The sequence below is a fragment of the Sparus aurata genome, chromosome 7 (genome assembly GCF_900880675.1).
Source record: "Sparus aurata chromosome 7, fSpaAur1.1, whole genome shotgun sequence".
Classification (NCBI taxonomy): Eukaryota; Metazoa; Chordata; class Actinopteri; order Spariformes; family Sparidae; genus Sparus; species Sparus aurata.
The window spans coordinates 7,850,884-7,870,242 of NC_044193.1; the positions used below are offsets into that span (position 1 = coordinate 7,850,884).

At 40.3% G+C, this 19,359-nt stretch overlaps 1 protein-coding gene and 1 long non-coding RNA gene across 4 annotated transcripts in view; one reads left to right on the plus strand and one right to left on the minus strand.

The window, feature by feature from the left end:
* The window catches only part of LOC115585582 (uncharacterized), an 83,299-nt gene that overhangs the window by 6,069 nt on the left and 57,871 nt on the right, over positions 1-19,359 (plus strand). The window lies entirely within an intron of this gene.
* On the minus strand, positions 988-9,795 carry scrt2 (scratch family zinc finger 2). The gene is made up of 2 exons (XM_030424044.1): positions 9,111-9,795; positions 988-5,693 (listed from the first exon to the last, which is right to left on the minus strand). Exons 1-2 carry the CDS (start codon positions 9,268-9,270, stop codon positions 4,897-4,899), a joined length of 957 nt encoding a protein of 318 aa, XP_030279904.1. The 5' UTR covers positions 9,271-9,795; the 3' UTR covers positions 988-4,896.

Consider the following 19,359-nt stretch of genomic DNA (forward strand, 5'->3'; position numbering starts at 1 on the left):
AGAATCAACACTTGGTTGTTAACTTGTCTTTTGACAATTTATTTAGGCGTGTGTTTACCTTAAGCAACATAACCAGCATATCAGCGTGTAACAACAGCAAAGGCAATCACTGCTTTCCCACACTGAAGAGAGGAGAGTGCAGCAAAGTGTCTTGTTTCTGAGTCCCTGCTCTGCTCTGCTCTGCTCTGCTCTGCCTGCTGTCTCATTATACTGCTGCTGTGCTGCTGGAGGACACTGAAGGACAGAAGCGATTGAATTCAAGTGTTGTATATTCCCTGGAAACCAATCAAGAAAAGCCCCAGAATAATAATCCCTGTCCGCTGTCATGATTCATTTTTATTTTGTTCCATATTTTTCTCTGGCTTTTGAGTCACTCAGAAAGAGTAGTTCCAGCATAAAATCAATGTTCCATTAAAATTTAATGACCAGGAAGGGCTTAATAGTGGTGGAACAGATGCCTCTGCTTTTGATAACGCCGACATCTCAGGAACTCTTATTCAAAGCTATATTGGTGTTGTGACTGGTTCCTGCTCTCAGCCGCTGTAGAAAAAACAAAGGATGTTGGCATTTTTGTGCCTCATAGCGGTGAAATTAAAAGTTGGTAAATTGACAGTAAAGCTCATAAGATTGATCAAACATTGACAGACGAGGCTACAGCTGATGGCACATTATATTCAAGTATGATTACTGACTGTTTTAATGTTGACTAAGGGCTATTTCACGCAGATTCCAGATATATTGTTTCTGTCGGTGTGTTTTATATTATATTGACATGAGACAAAGGTGTACGAAAGATATAAAGACTCGTACACAGTTAATTTAATGAACAGCTTGGCCTGTCAACAAGCATCTGCAGGGTGTGTGTGTGTTTGTGTGTGTGTGTGTGTGTGTGTGTGTGTGTGTGTTTGTGTGTGTGTGTGTGTGATAAAAAAAAAAGTACTTTAATCAGATTTTACCATTTAAAAGAAATAAGAGTGGACTTGCAGGTTCCTTGTGCTATTGTTTTTATTAACGTTATCATTGCTATTGTTGTCATCATTATTAATTGTAGCAGAACAGGATAAATCAAAACACCCCTCAGCAATCATGGCTTAAGTTTCTTCATACTCAGCTGGAACAGAGAGATAGAAAGATAAAAAGAGGGAGAGAGAGAGACAGAGAGAGACAGAGTGAAGAAGAAAGTGGAAAATCTTAATCACTTTTTTTTTTCTTTGAGGACCATATGGAAGGATTCAAGCAGCCAACCATATGTTGAAGGCTTTTGTCATGGAAATCATACTTTTTGGCACTTTTTCATTGCGCAGCCAAGCCGGGCACATTAAAAAAAAAGAGAAAACGAGAACAGAAAAAAGAAATCATACAGAACATGATCAAATCTTTGAGAATACACAGAGTTTGAAGTTTTTGTTTGTAACTTACAACAGATAGCTTTTTAATCAAGACACTCCCTGATTCACATGGCCACCCAGACTGCAATTGGTACCTGTATTTGTCTCTTTTTTTAGTAAAAAAAAAAAAAAAAAAGACAACATGAATAGAAAAAGAGCAATTAAATGTCTACATGCATTGTCATATTATTGCTGTGATATATTTACAAATCTATGTACAAAATCATCAAAGAGGAACAATGTTTCCCTACATCTAAATTCAGAAGTTTAGCATCAAACTGTGCCTCCTTTTCTTTGATTAATATATTCTCTGAGGACGATCTGTAATACTGCTAGATTTGGAAGCCTACAGTACATGTCCAATCAGTGTTTTTAATGATCTTATCACTTTTTTCTGCCTTATTAAAACACAGTCCCCAGGTTTTGGAGATGCATTATATCTCTACCCCACAGTAAAATAGAAAACATTTAAAAAAAAAAAAAAAAAAAAAAAAAAGGATCCATAGGAAATAGTGATTTCTGCATTAGTTCAATAATACAGCATCGTGCCAAGCTGTGTGTTCTGCAAGTTAATCAGGAGACAGGTGGTTTGGATGCTCTCATGCAGTGATTCAGCTGTGGCACTTAAACGACCATTGACAGGATGATGGTGAAACAGGGAGGAGAGGACTGACAAACAGAGCAGAAACTCCTCTTTTCTCTCTTTTCTCCACACTTTTATGTTTTTTTGTTGTTTTGTTTTTTTCACATCGAGCTCAGCATTACTGCGATCGTGTCATCCATTTGGAATATGTAAATCGCTGACAGTGCATTTGCCTGCTGGTGCTTGACCTTCCCCTTGGAGGTCGCTCACCGACTCAATTACGCTCCCTATCTGCAGTCTGTCTGCAAACACCTGTTATCCTCCCACACTCCGCCACCCTCCGCCAATCCCACTTCAGCACATCTCATCCTCGGTGCGTCTGTTTAGAGGCAGTTGGGATGGGGTGAGGACGGCTGGTAGGGGAGGGGAGAGTAGGGACAAATGATGGGGGAGTTGGAAGTGCATGACAGCGCGTCGTTTCATTACAATAATCTTGAAAACTTTCTCCGCCAAGACAGTTCACATCAAGATCATTTCCATTAGTGCTGGTTAAGACGTATATACCTCCAACCTTATGTTGTCTCAGGGGGATCCTCTCCTCTGACACCTCAGAGATTTACTTGGCTGTTTGAAACTCCACAGAATGATTTGGAAGCAGTAATGACTTTGAATTTGGCTATAATTAAATACTTTATTATGTCAGTGACCTAAATGAGAATTATTGTAATCCTGTTGTGTAATACGTAACCTTCTAGCAATTCAGTCAAATCATACCCGCTCTTCAGCTGCCAGAAGAGATTTTTTTTAACCTGGTTGCTTTTTAAAACAAAAGAGACATTTAAAATAATAATAATATTATAGAATAGCGGCCTTTTCCAGTTGAATTAACACTTGTAGCAGTTTTGGACTCGCTGTAGAAAGGATTGAGCACTGCATAACTATAATTATTGCTTTTGCACCTTGGAAACCTTGGTGTAACTAGATTACACCTACATTATTTGGCTCTCTAAATTTAACAAACCAATAGTGTTGCATTTTCATGCCGGTGTGTACATGCACATCAGCGTTGGCCGTTTCTAAAAATGAATTATTGCCTGAGATTTAAAGACAAAAAGGGGCCAAAAATCTCCAGTGGACTTTTTAGAAAACAGCACGATGGAGAATATTTTAGTGTTTCGTTTACATTGATTCTTTTTATTGCCCTAAATTGACTGAAAAACAGGACAGCTGTGATTGTTACACATGTCAATTGCTTTGTCAGTAAAGTTATTGCCACGAAAAACAAAAGTATTTCTGCATTCATTTGTTTTGGAAGTGTCCTAGCACTGGTACTGTACATTGTTCCTCTTTAAAAAAACTAAGTCCCATGGACTCTCTACAGTTTTCATGCATATAAACATTTTCTTTGAAGATCAGCAGCATCTTACAAGGTCAATGGATGTTCATTTTTTAAATTATAAACAATAAATAAATACATGATAATTAACAAATAAGCAAGTCTTCAATAAATACACAAAAATAAGGTAAATAAATAAATAAATAGGTTGATAAATAAAGTATTTACATGATAAATAGATGAAATAGCATCTAAACCGTGGGCGGAGCTTTGAGCGACATATAAAACAGACAAACAGAATAATTTGAATGTCACTTTGTAACTGAGGGTGTGTGAGTCCATACCTTCACTCTGAGGTAACACTGGTGGAGGGGGAGCACCTCAAACACTGGGTGAAGAGAAGATTGCTCTTTAAGACGGGACGATGCACCATAAAGGCAGCAGAGTTTATGCAAGCCACCATGGTGGAGGAAGAACAGCGAGTTTTCATTGCTATAGACGAGTCGACCGCACATGGCACTTATAACAATAGATCATTTGGTCTGACTCCCAGTGTTTTTTCTCCAAGTCTGTACATCAGGGTGAGACTATGAATTTGATCAGACGGAGTGAGTGAAAACCTGTTCAACAGGCCTGCTAAACATTTTAAAATCACTGCTCTTGCAGAATTGAATTGAATGACCTATGGCCTATAGCTTATTTAAATTACCTTTTTTTTTTTTTTGAATACCCACAGTTACAAAGATGCTTTTGACCAACAAGGGATAATAAGCACAAAAAAATAAATTTAGAAAAATCAAATAGAAAAATAACATCCGTTGAATTGAAACATTGGTGTGGAAAAAAGGGTTTTGTCTTTTTACCTTTTAAAATGATCTCCCTTTTTTGCAAATACTGTCATAGTTCACATTTTCATAAAAAGTTCATGTTGGCAGTTGCAAAAGAATTCAATTCTTAGCAAATAAAAAGCAGCATAAAAATACAAGAGGTCATTTTGTCTCTAAAAAAACAAAAGAACACTGTTAGTCCTTTTTTATGTTTTTTTTTTCTTTTTTTCATTACTATTTGCTATAAAATATCAGGAATCTAAATATTATTACTATTGATATCAATATCATTATAGTCATTGATAAAAATTCACATGCCAGGCCTCATATATAACCGTGTGTAAATGTGTGTATGTGTGTGTGTGTGCACACGTGCGTACATTGATGAGTGTTTGTTTGTGTGTGTGCATTCATGTCTGTGTAAGTGTTGTTAGTGTGTGTGAGTGTTGTTAGAGTGTTGACATGTGCCCACTTCATAGGAGCACATGTTGCTTAATTGTGTACAACTATCATCTACAGTCTCTATTTGGGGGAAGGTTGTTTGATTGTATGTTTCTGTGGACGATTAGCTACTGTGCAGGGAAAAAATCCAGCATCTTTTGAAATTGTCTTTGCCATAATCATTAGAGTTTCTTCACGTAATCTCAGTGAAAATATTGCTTTCTAAAAAAAGGGAAGAAAAAAGGCATGGAGGGCAGAGTGAACAGGGTTATTGGTTGTGAACCTACAACAGGGGTTCAAAATTTTGCTTCTTCCTTGTGGTTAGTTTTCTGATCCAGAGTCGTCTTCGTCTGCAGAGCCCTTGAAGCAAGCTGACTCATAGTGCTTGTTCAGGTAGGACTTGAGAGCGAAGGTCTTATTGCAGCGCTTGCATCTGTAGTGCTTGAAGGCAGAGTGTGTTTGCATGTGGGCGCGGAGGTTTGAACGGTCAGCAAAGGCTTTGCCACAGTGTGCGCAGGCAAAGGGCTTCTCCCCCGTGTGCGAGCGCATGTGGCCTTGAAGGAGCCACGGCCGGCTGAAGGCTTTGCTGCACACATCGCACTTGTGCTTGAGGTCGTGGGTGAGGATGTGCATGGCCAACGCCGGCATGGACACGTACACTTTATTACAGGTGGGACACTTGCGGGCCATCTTGCTGTCCAGGCTGCGGTGCGTCTGCTTGTGTCTGCTTAGGTTGGAGGAGGTGGCGTAGGTCTTGCCGCACTCGTTGCAGGTGTGACGAGCCGTGCTGGCTCCCCTCTCCTGGCCCCCATTGGCACTGCTGCTTCTTGATCCTCCTCCATGACTCTCGCTGTCTCCCTTCCGCCTTGAGCGCCCATCAGAGATGAAGAAGGCATCCATGGTGTAACCCTCGGCCAGGGCCTCCGATTCACCACTGTAGAAGCCGCTGGCTGTCATGCCAGACTGGGGGCTGTCGGGGTGCTTCAGGTCGGGGTCACAGTACTCCCCTCCACTGCTCACAGGAGTGTAGAGGGGATCCGACACCGGCGACGCCAGTTTGTGCTCCATCTTCTTCTCCTCCTGGTATACAGATGGCGTGATGTAATCCTGGATGTAGCCTGAGTAAGAGACACACGCAAACACAGTTGGCCAGGGGTTGTGATGGATAAGGACACAGTGACATGCTGGTGATTACATGATTATCATCTTGGATGATTGCCCTTCGTAAAATGGTGAAAGAGTGAGTGGCAGCACAGAGCTAATTGCATTTTTTCCACAGCTCACAGGTTGTACGGACAATAGTGCAGTGATGCAGGAAAACAAGATGCATTTAGGAAGATTGCAATTTTACAGTGAGGATGAGCACTAGATAATAGGTCATCAAAGAAGTCTTCTGTGTAAGAAGATGCACATTAAAGCCCCTCTTAAATAAAGTAGTCTCATTGATTAGACTTCCATTTCTTCATCCACGGTATGTCAGCCCCCGTGGCTGCGGCCTGTCTCCTTAATGAATGCTCCCTGAGTCCTGGCATTGCAAGTCAAACAGACAGAATCATGTTTCAACTCTAAATCTTAACAAATACCTTATTTCTACAGATTTATTTTTATTTTTGAAAGTTTTTCTCTTTTTTTAGTGGTCTTCTAAAATCCACACCTCACAACAGGTTGTATCTCTGAATTTGGGTGCTCTGTTTCATTTTGTTTTAGACCAAATTAACTTCTTACATCCTGTTTAATTTTCATGATACTTCTTGAAACAGGTTTATGCACAAAGCACCACAAGTGATTTAAATGTCCTGAACTGTACAGAGCATGATTTCAGAAAGATATATTTTTGTTGGCATCATTAATGTCTTTCCTTTCCCTCTAAAGCAGCCCTGTGCCAGAGGAGCTAAAAGGCTTGCTGGCAGCTCAATGCATCCAGACAGAACTCAATATATTCTTATGCTGTGAATATCAGCAGCTTAATACATACTAAATGCATTTTACCTCCAGAGTTGATATTCTCTAGGCTGAACACATGAGTACAAATATAGAATGAGGTGAAATTCCTTCCCTGAGAGAATTAGTGCATAACTGCAGAAAAAAAGCCATTCCTAAGCACTGTGTGCAGCAAGCAGTGGAAATTAGTTATTGACTGCTTTTTAATGAAATTCAAAGTTTAGAACTGATCAATAGTCTATCATATGTAAAATAGTGCAGCTGTTAGAACAGTGAGAAGATAGAAATAGTGCGAGGAACAGATCAAGTATCTGCGACACACAATAATAGTTTATTGAGCTCAGTGTGCTTGAGGCCTGATAATGTTAGACACGGCATCACACACATTGTTTGTGAAGAAGGGTCACCTGTCTACAGCAGCAAGCACGCTGAAGTGCCTTCAAGAAACAGGCCATTAAGAAATCAGTTGAAGTGCTCTCTTACTACAGCATCTCCAGTCCCAAGGGTTTCTGCTCACACAGCCTCTCTGTCGAAGACATGACCATGACACCCGGGGACAGGGAAATACCAGGATTGTGCACATGTTGTTATGCTGCACCACATGGGTTCAATGTTTTAAGCTACACAGGTTGTGTTTGTCCGAGAGGGAGCAACAGTCTGTTTTAAAATTTAAAAAGAGAAAAAACTATTTATCTTTTCAAACCAAAATTTGTTTTTAAAATGCTGCAGCCTAAACAAGTGATCGTGGCTACATCCACCTGTTTCACAGTACTACATTTGACAGCATGGCTTTTATTCTGCTGAGATTTATTTCAACAAAACATACTGTATCAGTGTAAGCAGACCTGTTTGCTATGTTTCAATTACCCAAGGTCAGACACGGAGCTCATCATTCAGGACTCATGCTGTATCAGCCTTTACAGCTCATAGACTCATTTCTCTAATGCAAAGTAAGCATGTAATTAATGGACCCTCTCAGCCAGCCCTCTTTGTTGTTAGACAGACACTCAAGTCAAATGTCTCCACAATGGGGGGAATGAAAATCTGCTGGCACGGCAGAAGTGCTGATGTTAGGTTTTTCAGGCTCCACGCTAAAAATGTCTTCTATTTTGCTTCTTTTTCTTTTTTTGACCCGACATGGAAAGGACGATTCTTTTGTTAGAATTAAGCGCTTTTGTCGACACCAATGTAGTGCCTTATTGTTCTTTTTTTGTTTTTAATACCATGCTTATTTTTCATGGTGTTGAACAATAGATTCAGGAACAATAGAGAGAGACAATAATTAAACATTAAGAATAATTTTAATAATTTCAAATCCTGCAGCAGGAAATCTAAATAAGCCTTTACAGTCTTTGAAATATACCCCGTAAAAACAAAGAAAGCTCATGTTTTTAATTCTTATTATTTAATATTTAGCAAACCTTTACTTTATTAAACTATGCAGACAATTTTGCTAAAGCCTCTAATCCGGATCCTTCGAAAATTCACTGAGTGTTGTTTTTGAATAACAGGTGGGCATCGTCACAACATTTAGCTGTGGACTGTAAAGCCTCTCTCACTGTGAAAATATCCTGACAAATCACAACAAAGACACACATATGGCCCTCTAAACGTGGCCACAAAATGGAAGCGGCGAGCTTTAAGCAGACCGTGAAAGTGAAGGTCGCCACTCAGCTCTGACTGGAGCTCACTGTGGCCGGACCGTGTGTTGACCACAGTGCAGCTATGTGCCTTTCTTCATGTTTACTGTACAACCTCCGTCACGTGATCAAGCCTCATTGCTGCCCCAAGCATATTTGTCTCCTTTTTCTCCTTCCCTTTGCCATCCCTTCAGCCCAGCTCCCCACCTCCCTCCTGGCTGTACTGTACAGTGTGTTGATGTCTCTTGTGGCGACGATAGGCCTGCACGGCTGAAACTCTAACCCCTGCTAGTTTTCAAATGCCCGGAAGGAAGAGAAAGATGTAGTGGAGCGATGGGGGTGGGGAGACTGTGCATGCTCCATTTGGACGGGAAGAGGGGGGCAAGGGAGGATCGGACCGTGATGGGAACTCAAGGACAATAACAGCTAAGGACGAATGTATCATCCGATACTCATCTCTCATATTCATGATTTTTTTAGTCCACATGATGACCAGATATAGTCAGTCGATGCGTGTTCAGCCAACAGTGGGTTGGTACAGTCATACAAATACGTAACAGGAGCTTCTCCTGATTATACACACGTTTTGTTCCCTATTTACATAAGCTAATCCGTGGCTGTGACCTGAATTGTGTCTGTCCTTCACTGGAGTCAAAAAACAAAAGTCTGGGAGCAGGGTGATGGGGGTGGGGTGCCTCAGTAGGGGATTAATTCAGATATTGATGCAAAAATCAGCTGGCTGAACGAAACATCTCACACTAATTTACACACTACGAGCATGTTATTGGCTAAAGCAAAATTAAATCTCTCCCGACAGAAAAACAAAAGAGGATACCATCTGTGCGTATGGAAATGTCAAGCAAGCTAAAATCAGCACCGGAGTGCTCTACAAGGGAGAGTGCTCGCACATCTTTAACTAGAGCGGGGCAGAAGACTGTAGGCATGTTAACTCACCATTCTCACTAAGACGAACCCCAAGGCTGGTCACCGAGTCTGTGATGGAGCGTGCAAAAGTGAACGAGTCGTCCAGGTGGTGGTGATGATTGGAGGTGGCCACATTGGACGAAGAGAAATCATCAAGCTTGATCTTCTTCACCAAAAATGAGCGGGGCATGTTTCAATGGATAAAAACACAGAGCTGAGAAAAACGCATGAGCGAAAATAAAAGACCCTCTGAGGAAGCACACGAGCAGAGCCGGCTTGACGGTAATCCTTTTGGTTAATGTGAAGACAGCAGCCAAAAACATAAGATATGAAAGAAAATGGAAACCAGTGGAGGACAAGGCTGACGGCAATGCTGTGTGATACTCTCTGGCTCCCCCAGCTTCCCCCAGAAAAATAAAAAAATAAAAAATAAAAGCGATCCTGTTCAGCACTGGATAGCTCCTGTGATGCAGCAGGCTTAAGGGACCAGTGAGGAAGAGAAGAGATGGAGACAGACAGAGAGAGGAGGGAGAGAGAGAGACTGTCAGACTAGCTGAGATCAGCAATCACGCCAGCCTTTATATGGGGCACAGGCAGTGGAAGATCAGGTGGTGCTGCGAAATGGAGCTGCTTAGCTTTAATCCATCAAATGTCCCCGGGGACACACATCAAATTACTACTGAACCGTCTGTGCATTCGCACACAGACAGAGGAGAAAGAACACAGCCAGACCCCCACTGCCCCCACTGCTGCTCCCCCTTCTCCTCCCCTCCCCTCCCTCTTTCACCCCGCTTATGCTCCATGCTCGGAGGAGGAGTAAAAGAGGAGGGCAGACAATGGAGATGTGGATGAGAGCACACTCAGTGTCCTGTCCCCCATTGTTTTCAGATGAAGTGGCACAGTTTATGTTTGCCTTGTACAGGCACTGCCTCCCTCATGTCATCTCCGTTACCTCAAACAGCCTCAGATCTTTGTGCCCCTTCGACACACTGCACTGTACTCACATGCTGGGAGCACAAGTACAGTACAGCCGAGGTTATCTGAGCGTCTGGGAGTGCTGGACCTTTTTTTTTTTAAAGCTGCACTAGATTCCAGCACTGTTGACGAGCAGGCTACGGGGAAGTACTTGTGCTGCACTGCACAGCTCGTCTCTCTCCCTCCCCATTACCGCTGCACAGATGTGTGTCCTGCGATGCGTGGCAGTGAATTATCTGATTAATTAATTACATTTTTTTTGATTAGGGTGAAATCTAGAATTAGATCCATGCTTGCTAAATTGGCCAGATATTCTCTGTGTTGTTTTGTGGACTCATTAGATCATTCTGTGGATTTTATGCTACATTATACATTGTTTTTTCAGCTCAACATTTACTCTTCATTTATTACATTAATGAAAGCTGAATATCTGTAATGAAAAAATAAATCTGGTGGTGGTCTCTGAAAGCAACAGTGGAACATTTTCAAATAGAGTAGAAATGATGCACCTGTTTGATTCACAGTCAACAGGAAACACTTGTGTCACTTCACTTGTTTGATGAATTAATGTCTTAAGTCAACTAAATTAATGACTGCAAGGAAAAGTAACACTTCTGTTTCTGTTGTATCACACATAATATAAGTGTAGCAAGTGCAGGCATCAGAAAAAGTGCACATCTGCATGTTCTTTCTTTTCTGCTTTATTTAGATTATTTTGTTTGTTTGTTGGCTGTTGTATGTTTGAGCAGAAATGGTTGAGTTATAATATTTTCTTATCATATTTTTTAAATATGTCTTTATTTTTTAATTCTATAAAATGTCAGAAATTGTGAAAAAGGCCCATTGCAGTTTTTCAGAAACCATAGACCACATCTTATAATGGCTTGTTTCCTGCATCCAGCCGTTCAAAGCCCAGAATTATTCAATTTAAAATCAAATAAAACTTACAAAGATAAAGATAATGGCGATTTAATTTTGTGGCTGTCCTTGAATCAATTAATAGATTAAAATGTATTAATATTACTTAATTTAATTTATTTCAACAGTGAACAGTCACATTATCTTTCTGTTCTGTATAGTAAGAAGTGCTGTTAGATTGATAAGGGCTATTCAAAATTATTCTTTTTTTTTTGTTGCATCATCAAAAACCACATTCTGCCTTGCCAAAACATTTCAAACCCACTTGTAGATTCCCCTGGGGAAAAAAAGCATGTTTTAAAAGATTTAATATATTAACATTTTCCATTAAATCCTAAAATTGTGCTTGTATGTAGTTCAGACTGCTATAGATCCATCCCGACGTTTAAGGGTGCCCCCTCGCCTTGGTCTCTCTAAATCATCCCTGCCACAAACAGTGACCCTGCAGCTTGCTCGCGGCCAGTTTCGAGAGGGGAAGGTATTAAATCAGTGAGGTTAGGATTTATCACACGTATGTGATTGTACATTACAGCACAAGTTCACATTTCTGTCACCAAGCCAAGCTTATAGTGCAGAGGCAAGGACGAGTAAGGTCAGTGGAAGAATCATTGTCTAAAACGATGAGCTGTGGTGTGGGGTTTTTTATTTTAGTTTTTTGGGGTGAAGTATCTTTTTTATGAGTTATCCTTTGATGCAAAATTTTACAAAAAGTATTAATTTCCAAGTCCCCTCTTTAAGATACTTTACTGATCAAGCCTCTCATCATAAACATTATTCTGGTGTTGATTTGTTTGGGTTGTTGCAGAGATCGTGCTTTGTTCATGAGAAAAAAACAAATCTTTGTTGTTAAATTATTCTTCAGACTTTATTCCAGGGAGAAGAGAGGTTAAATAAACAATGAACCCTCTTTGACTCATATTGAGCTTTTTCCAGCAGCTTCTCAAACCTGATGCTTCCTGAACTACAGCTCATATCTGGCAGAAGCTCTCATTATTCTGCTCTTTGTACCGAGCAGTAGAACACAAACAGTTTCCTTCTTTAAAGTATAAACATGGCACATTCGCATCAATATGCCAAGTTTGTGGAGTTTTGAGGAAACTGGGCAATCACTCAATTACAGGCAGGAACTGGAACTTATTTGATCATATTTTCTCTTAAATACTCTATCAATTGTTTTGTTTACGAAGTTAATGATTTTATAAGAAAAACACTCAAAACATTTTTTTTAACCCAAATTAGCATTTATATACCATTTATTACATTATTTGTTCCTTTTTAAAGCCAAAATCTTGTGTAAATAACATCTTTTCAAATCAGTTTGGGATCTTGTGGTTTCTTGAGCTATTTATGTTTTATCTCAGTTGTTTAGGAGAATGCTGCAACACTGTTTCTGTGAAGAACCGGAAATTTTCTGGGCTATGAAACATCACCAGATTTTCCATCTGCATGAGGATGAGGAGATAATAACTGGATTTTGTGGGTGAACTCATCCGTTTATGTCATCCAGCCAAAGCTGATAGTGGAGGAGGCCACCTGTAACTAATAAAGAGATCAAGCATCCAGCACGATTACAGTAGTGTTAGATTAAAAGGTTTGTGCCTAGGTTCAGTTTCGTGCTTAACATGAAGATAATCTACAAATTGATTATTATCAAATTCTACACCAGCCCATCACATATAAATGTAACTGATATATTAAAAAAAGAAAGCAACAAGTGAGCTACAGGTTAGAGGTGAATTGAGTCAAACAAAAGGAAACGCTGTGATTGAAACATCTCTCAGGTTACTTGTATCCTGCAGCAGGCAACTCACTGCCAATTGTTTCCTCCTTTTCCACCTCCTCCACCTCCTCCTCCTCATGCCTGAGCTTGGGTCCACTTATGGCCCCCAGACTCCCTCTGACATGTGGTCACTGCCTCAGGACGTTACCATAGCGACAGACCCCCTCAGGCTGGAGGAATGGTTTTTACGCTGCGGTGCTGCTGGTCAGATGGGAGGGGGTGGAGGCTGTGATACAGTCAGCCTCATTAACATCCTGTATGGCCCTCCAGGGTTATGGAGATGACCTGGCCGGCCGAATGAATGAACTCAATCTAGTTGATTTGTTCCTTCACACTGTTCCACAAGAGACACCACCGACAATTACCCCGTCACAGGAACATTTATTATCTCCATTTACAGATGTGAGGATCTGTTTAATCATTTAACTTCCAGCTAATTCAGAGACTCAATATGAAAAAAAGGAGAATTACTAAACAGAAAATATGACTCTGATGCATTAAACCTGAAACTTAAGCACCTCATACTTGGCACTGCTTATATAACGTCACTCTGAGCTTGTTGGGTTAGGTGAAGAGAAGCTAAGAGTCCATTAAGCATGGCCATCTATAATTCACCTCACTCTTGCTTACTGGGTCACTTCAATGAGGCTTTTCTGAGCTGCTGCAGCAGGAGGCTGTTGTGCTCTTTAGAAAACTGCAGATGATTAAAAAGTTTAAAATAGAATATGAACACACAAGCAACAAGTATTCATTTTTAAAAGAAAATCCCTGTTTAGTGTTTCCTTTAAAGACATTTTGTGGCAACATTCAAGCATGCATTTTGCACCAAAATCCCCCTTTTTTTTATCAAACATGGTCAAACATGGCTCAGTGAAGAAGGTCATGAAGCCAATATTTAACATTTTGCTGTGGATTCACAGTCCAACATGAAGTCTGAATGGGTCTTAACAGCTTCCCCAGCCGCACTGTATCTAATGCTGTTTGGCAGATAGTTCAGTGTATCACTCATGCCCTATTTGGCTTGTGTCTGCCTGTTGTCCTGTATGCATCTCGGAGCGTGTGTGCATTTGTTGTCCATGGGCAACTGTTCAGTAAATAGGGCAATTAAGTGTGAAAAGCAGAAAGGAGCTAGCATGTTCGTATCTCTTTGGTGGGGGAGATAATTTATGCTAATAACATCTCTACCGCTCAAGCTGCCCAAAAATGATAGCAGACCCTTTTGGCTTCAGAAGAATCTTTTCATCCTCTTGGAGGGGAAAAAAAGTGGTTTCTCAACACCTTGCAAATAAGACAGCTGTGTGGCAGTGAATGAATCTCTCTCTCCCTCTCTCTCTCCCTGCCTTTCATCTCCAGATGATAATCTTTTCTCCTTCACTGTCTTGTATGGTGCATGTTTGTTCTTCATTTAGCCTGTGGAATACTTGAAGCCTAGTTTCCCCTCCATCTCCCCCCTGCTCTCTCTTGTAGCCTCACACCCTGCACACAATCTATCATCATTTTTCTTTCAAGAGCCGTCGGAGGAAGTCGCCGCATGTGTGAATGTATTACTGTAAATAGTATCCTATGCATGAGTGATGCTTCTTAATAACACTTAAACTCAAGCTCAGTATGCTGTTCATGTGGCATAAATTCCTCTATCACACTGAGGGGCACAGAGGCATTGGGTGGCTTTGGAGAGCAAGGGGCCATGATGGCAGTTCAATAAATAACCTCAGTGAAAGTGGGAGCAATAAACCATATGAAATCTCTACCAGCTACCCACTATCATGCTCAGCAAGGCGCTCTCATGTCAGCCACTAAGAACAAATGTGACAGCTTCCAAGGCTCAGATAATTTCTTTTGTGCACAGGCAAAAAAAAACCTGATCAAAATGTGGGTTACAGTTTCAAACATTTGGTATTGAAGGAATTGTTTGAGATTCTGTGAGAAGCTCTTATTCCAAGAGCTTCAAGTGAAGTTGCTGCTCTTGTGCCTTTATATTAAATGAGAATCAACCACCAGCAGATGGTTAGCTTCGCACAAAGACTGGAAATAGGTAGACTCAGATAGCATACCTCTTTAAAAAGGAAACAAAATCAGCCTACCAACACCTCTAAAGCTCAATGATGAAGACCTTATAATGTGTTAGAGTGTATGCAATATGCAATTTGCCATTTTATGGTATCAAATGATTGGATTTAGATCCATCTTGTTGCTAAACCCTGCTCACATTTTATTTGCTTTCATTGTCACGTTTTCACCCACATATTAAATAATTGCAGTATCATTTTTTTTTTTTCTGTCCACCTGATGAATGTAAAGGCTTTGTTCCCGTTTTATGCACCAAAATGAATACTGCTGTTTCAAATTGGTCTCGCATGGGCCTCTACTTTTCTTCGCCACAGTCCAGTCTCCTCCCAGTGGTTCTGTAGCAACTGTTTGTCTCTATGTAATGTCAGAAGTAACCATGATGACCTTCCCTCAAAAAGTTCCGCCATTTTTAAAACATCTTCCTCTTGTCTTGTGGTCATGTCTTGAACTAATGGCTACTGCTACCCTGCCCACCACAACTACTGGAGGTGCTTTTTATTCAGTTGTTCTTTACAAATATATATGACATTGGTTGATTTAAACATGTTGTTTGAGAGCATAATCTTATCAAACCTGAACCCTTGTTAATCTTGAGAGCATGGACCAGTGATGTAGTTTGATGTTTTATTGTTTAATTTATGGAGTTGATTGATGATTTTGACGGATTGGTGCCTTCCAAGAAAAAGTCCAGTACACAACCCCTCATAAACCCCTTGGTTAGTGTATTTTTTATATCTTTGAACAGAGCAAGCTCAGCTGTTTGTCCCTGTTTCCTTTTCGTTATGCTAAGCTACATTAGCCTGCTGTTGGCTAAGATTTATACTAAGTGTAAACATGTGAGTGGTATCAAACTTCTCATATAACTCTTGTCAAGAAAGCCCATAACTGTTTATGTCGAAAATTTGCTTTACTTTGAATACATTTGCTGTGGAAAGGGGATTTCTTCTTCACGTCTCATAAAACCTATTTTCTATTACAAAAGAAAAGTATAATAACTTCATTCACAGCCAAAGACATTCATAAGCGTTTCAGTGTGTTCCTAGTACTGCACTGTAATTAAACATTAACCATAATAGTCATCATCACACCTTGCTCTGATTTATCGAGAAATAATTGTTCAGATAATCTTAGTCTAAATTAATTGGGTTAATTAATCACCACTGTGTCCTCGCCCTCCCTCCTTCAAATAAAGGCATCGTAGGTTTTTTCACATTATGTTCCATCACGAAGGTCAGAGCAGTGGGTAATAGAGTGTCGTTTCCAATTTGTACTTCCACGCAAAGGAAGAGCAAATGCATTAGTGAGATGGTATCAGCGTGTTTAAAATTAGACAACAAATGGACAGATTTGCATGCATGCTGCATGGATGAAGCAGCCCAGCAGAAAGATTACTCACTGTTGTGTGCAGCAGCAGCAGCAGCAGCAAGGCTAGAGAACAATCACACACCAGATACTAATTTTCTTTCTGAGGATTCACTACACCTGTTCGCAGCCAAGGGGACAAACAGAGTGACTAGTTCCTGACGGCACAGGGCGCTGGGTTTTATGAAAAAAATAAAAGAAATCTGCAACCAAACAAATTTTCCACCAGGCAACATCGAAACAAGCATTTTCCTCTTATGTGTTTTTCCTACCACTGCATGTCAGAGAGAGAGGTGAGATCAATTTCCACAGGATTAGGCTGCCTGGGGAAAATGATTGCTTTTTCTAATACTTAGTAACAATTTTTCAATTTCCTGTGGTCTTTGTTACTCTCAACATTTTTGCAAATGAGCAAAACAGAGGCAAGCGGCGTTGCTGCTCCGCGAACTTCACCTTGGGACCAAGCATCATTTGCATATATATTGAGAGCATACGTTTTTGGTTTATAATAGTCACCATTCTGGGGTGGGGGCGGGGAACTGGGGGCGGCTGGCAGGCATTCTGTCACCTGTTATGAGGCCCTTGTCCATGAACATCCCTGGGAGACGAAAGCAGGCGATAATTACGGTGCGGGGACTAAACTGGTGTTGCTCTCTCCCTTCACACATTGTTTTAAATCTGAAGAGAAAAAGTACAACAAAGACGGCCGCGGGGCACGTCTTTGTTTCCAAGCTCCCAGAGATTTTCAGGAGGCTACAGAATTCACAGAAAATGAAATTAATCTATCGGCACAGCACTGATCCTGTGGTGATTACAGTTTGAGCCTGACACTAATAAATCCACACGTTCCACTCTTTGCACTTTCGCAGTGTGCAGGAGGCTACCTACATTCGGGCGGAATCAGTGGAGATGCACTGCAGATGGTCACATGACAAATGGCTTTATTGGCCCGTTATGGAGATTTGAATCATAATTGAGTGTCTCAACAGTGATGTGTGCACTTGGTATGACTCACAGTGAGTCTTTTGCCAGAGGACAGATGAGCTCTGTTGCTTCTTCCTCAATCTGCAGACGTGTTTAGATTTCACCTCAAATCTTTTTAAACCAGCCTCAGTATTTCTTTTCTCTTTGAATATTTGTGCAAGATTTACGTCTAGATAAAGAAAAGATTTACCAGGAGGAAAATGTTTAAACACAGCACGATAAATCCAACTCAAGAGAAACCAGATTTAATTTCCAAATTGTGAAATTTATGTTATCAAATAGTTTTTATTTTTTATTTTTTAACAGAGTAATGTGAGCATGCTCATTTGCACACTGATGCATGTGCACCACGCATCACTGCTTTTGTGTGTGTTGAACGCTTTTCAAAGGGCATGCTTTTGTGCAGGCACAGATGATGCAGCTGGCAGAAGCATGACTATTGCTGGAAGCACGTCCACGTTGGCACACTTTCAGAAAGCTCTGGCTCCTGGGTCACACTTTATATAGGCTACATAAAGGCTGCTTGCCCGTCTGCTGTCTGGCCCATCGATAACGGCTGTGATATGCAGCCTTTAGAGTGCAGGGACAATATGAATCTATTTGTTTTGCTAAGTCTAGAGCTGAAATGATTAATTGATTAATTGATGAGTCAATCGTCAGAAAATCAGAAACAAAAAAAACATCTGTCAATTGTTTGTTTTGTTTAAGAAAAAATGCTTAAAATTCGCTGTTTCAAGGATCTCAGTTGTGAGGATTTCTCTCTTCTCTTTTCTTTATCTGTCAAGATAATAATTTGATTTTCTTCAGATTTTGGGCTGTCAGTCAAAAAAAACAAGACATTTTAAGGTGCCAACTAGGGTTTTAGAGAATTGTGATTCTAAAAAATGATCTGTCTTTTATCATTTTGACAGTCAGTTGATTAATTAAGAAAATATTTGTCTGAATAATGAACAATGAAAACTAGAATGGCATTCATTGAAGTGCATACCCCCAGCAAGGCCCAACAGTCCCCTTTTATTCACTACTATTAATTGGAGACTACTCCAATTAATCCAAATAAATAGATTTTTATTACTATCTGCATGAAACTGTACGCACTCATAGATACCAGTCACGTTAATACTCCAGACAGAATAATTCCTGGATCGGTCCCTCTATCGGGATCTTCACCAAAAGTTGATGGGGTCTGTTCTGGGCCGAGACACACTGTCCGTCTAACTTTGTGGAAATATGTTCAGTTGTGTAATCCTGCTGACAAACCAGCCAACCAACAAATAGACATGGCTGAAAAAATAACCTCCATCTTGTATCTCCTCAGTTGCAGCCCAATTTAAGTCATCATCAGTTATTTTTGGCCTGGATCACGATACACAGTATATTTTGAAATCTCCTCAGAAGCACTTTATTAATACTCAGACTGGACCACAAAAACATATTTCACAACAATATAGTAGGGATGACAATTGGTACACAGTCAACCTTTTGATACATAATCATCATTAATGTTGATATGAGAACTAAATTGGTAGGCAAGTATCAGAATAAGTAGAACAAGTCTGGTCAGTCTAGAAAATTAGATATTAACATTAGTTAATGTAATGCAGTCTTTAAAAACAGAAAAGGTCAGGACGTGCCATATCATGCCAAGTATCCACAATATGTAATCTCAATAAGGGTATAATATTGATGTATTGCCCCACCCTATTCCCACATAATGTTGAAGGTTTATCATTTCTCCTGTGCAGCTAATCTCCTGTGTGAGGTGTGACTGTGTTTCTATTTAAGATGGCAGATAGCGTCACACTTGGTGTTACAAGATGCAGTTACAAGGCCATCAGTCTCAGAAATGAAGGAAACCATATCAAGAAGATAAAATCATCAGGCAATAATCTTTTAGAACTTCAGTTAGGTTGCCTTCATATTGTTATTCTGAGTGTTTTTCCTCAATTCTCAACCCAGTACTCAAAATTAAACACTGTAATACTGTAACAGGATCAATCATGTTTCCCATGTAAAGATAGCTCCATTTATTCTGTAATTGCATGATAAATTAACCAGCACAGACACCTGTCAAAACAGCAGACAATCTCTGTGAATCCACCTCCCAACAGGCTCATCTTGGTGGGCTAAGTTGGTAATGACAACTCCCCAAGTCTGTCCCCTCGGGCTGAAGGATGAGAGCACTATATA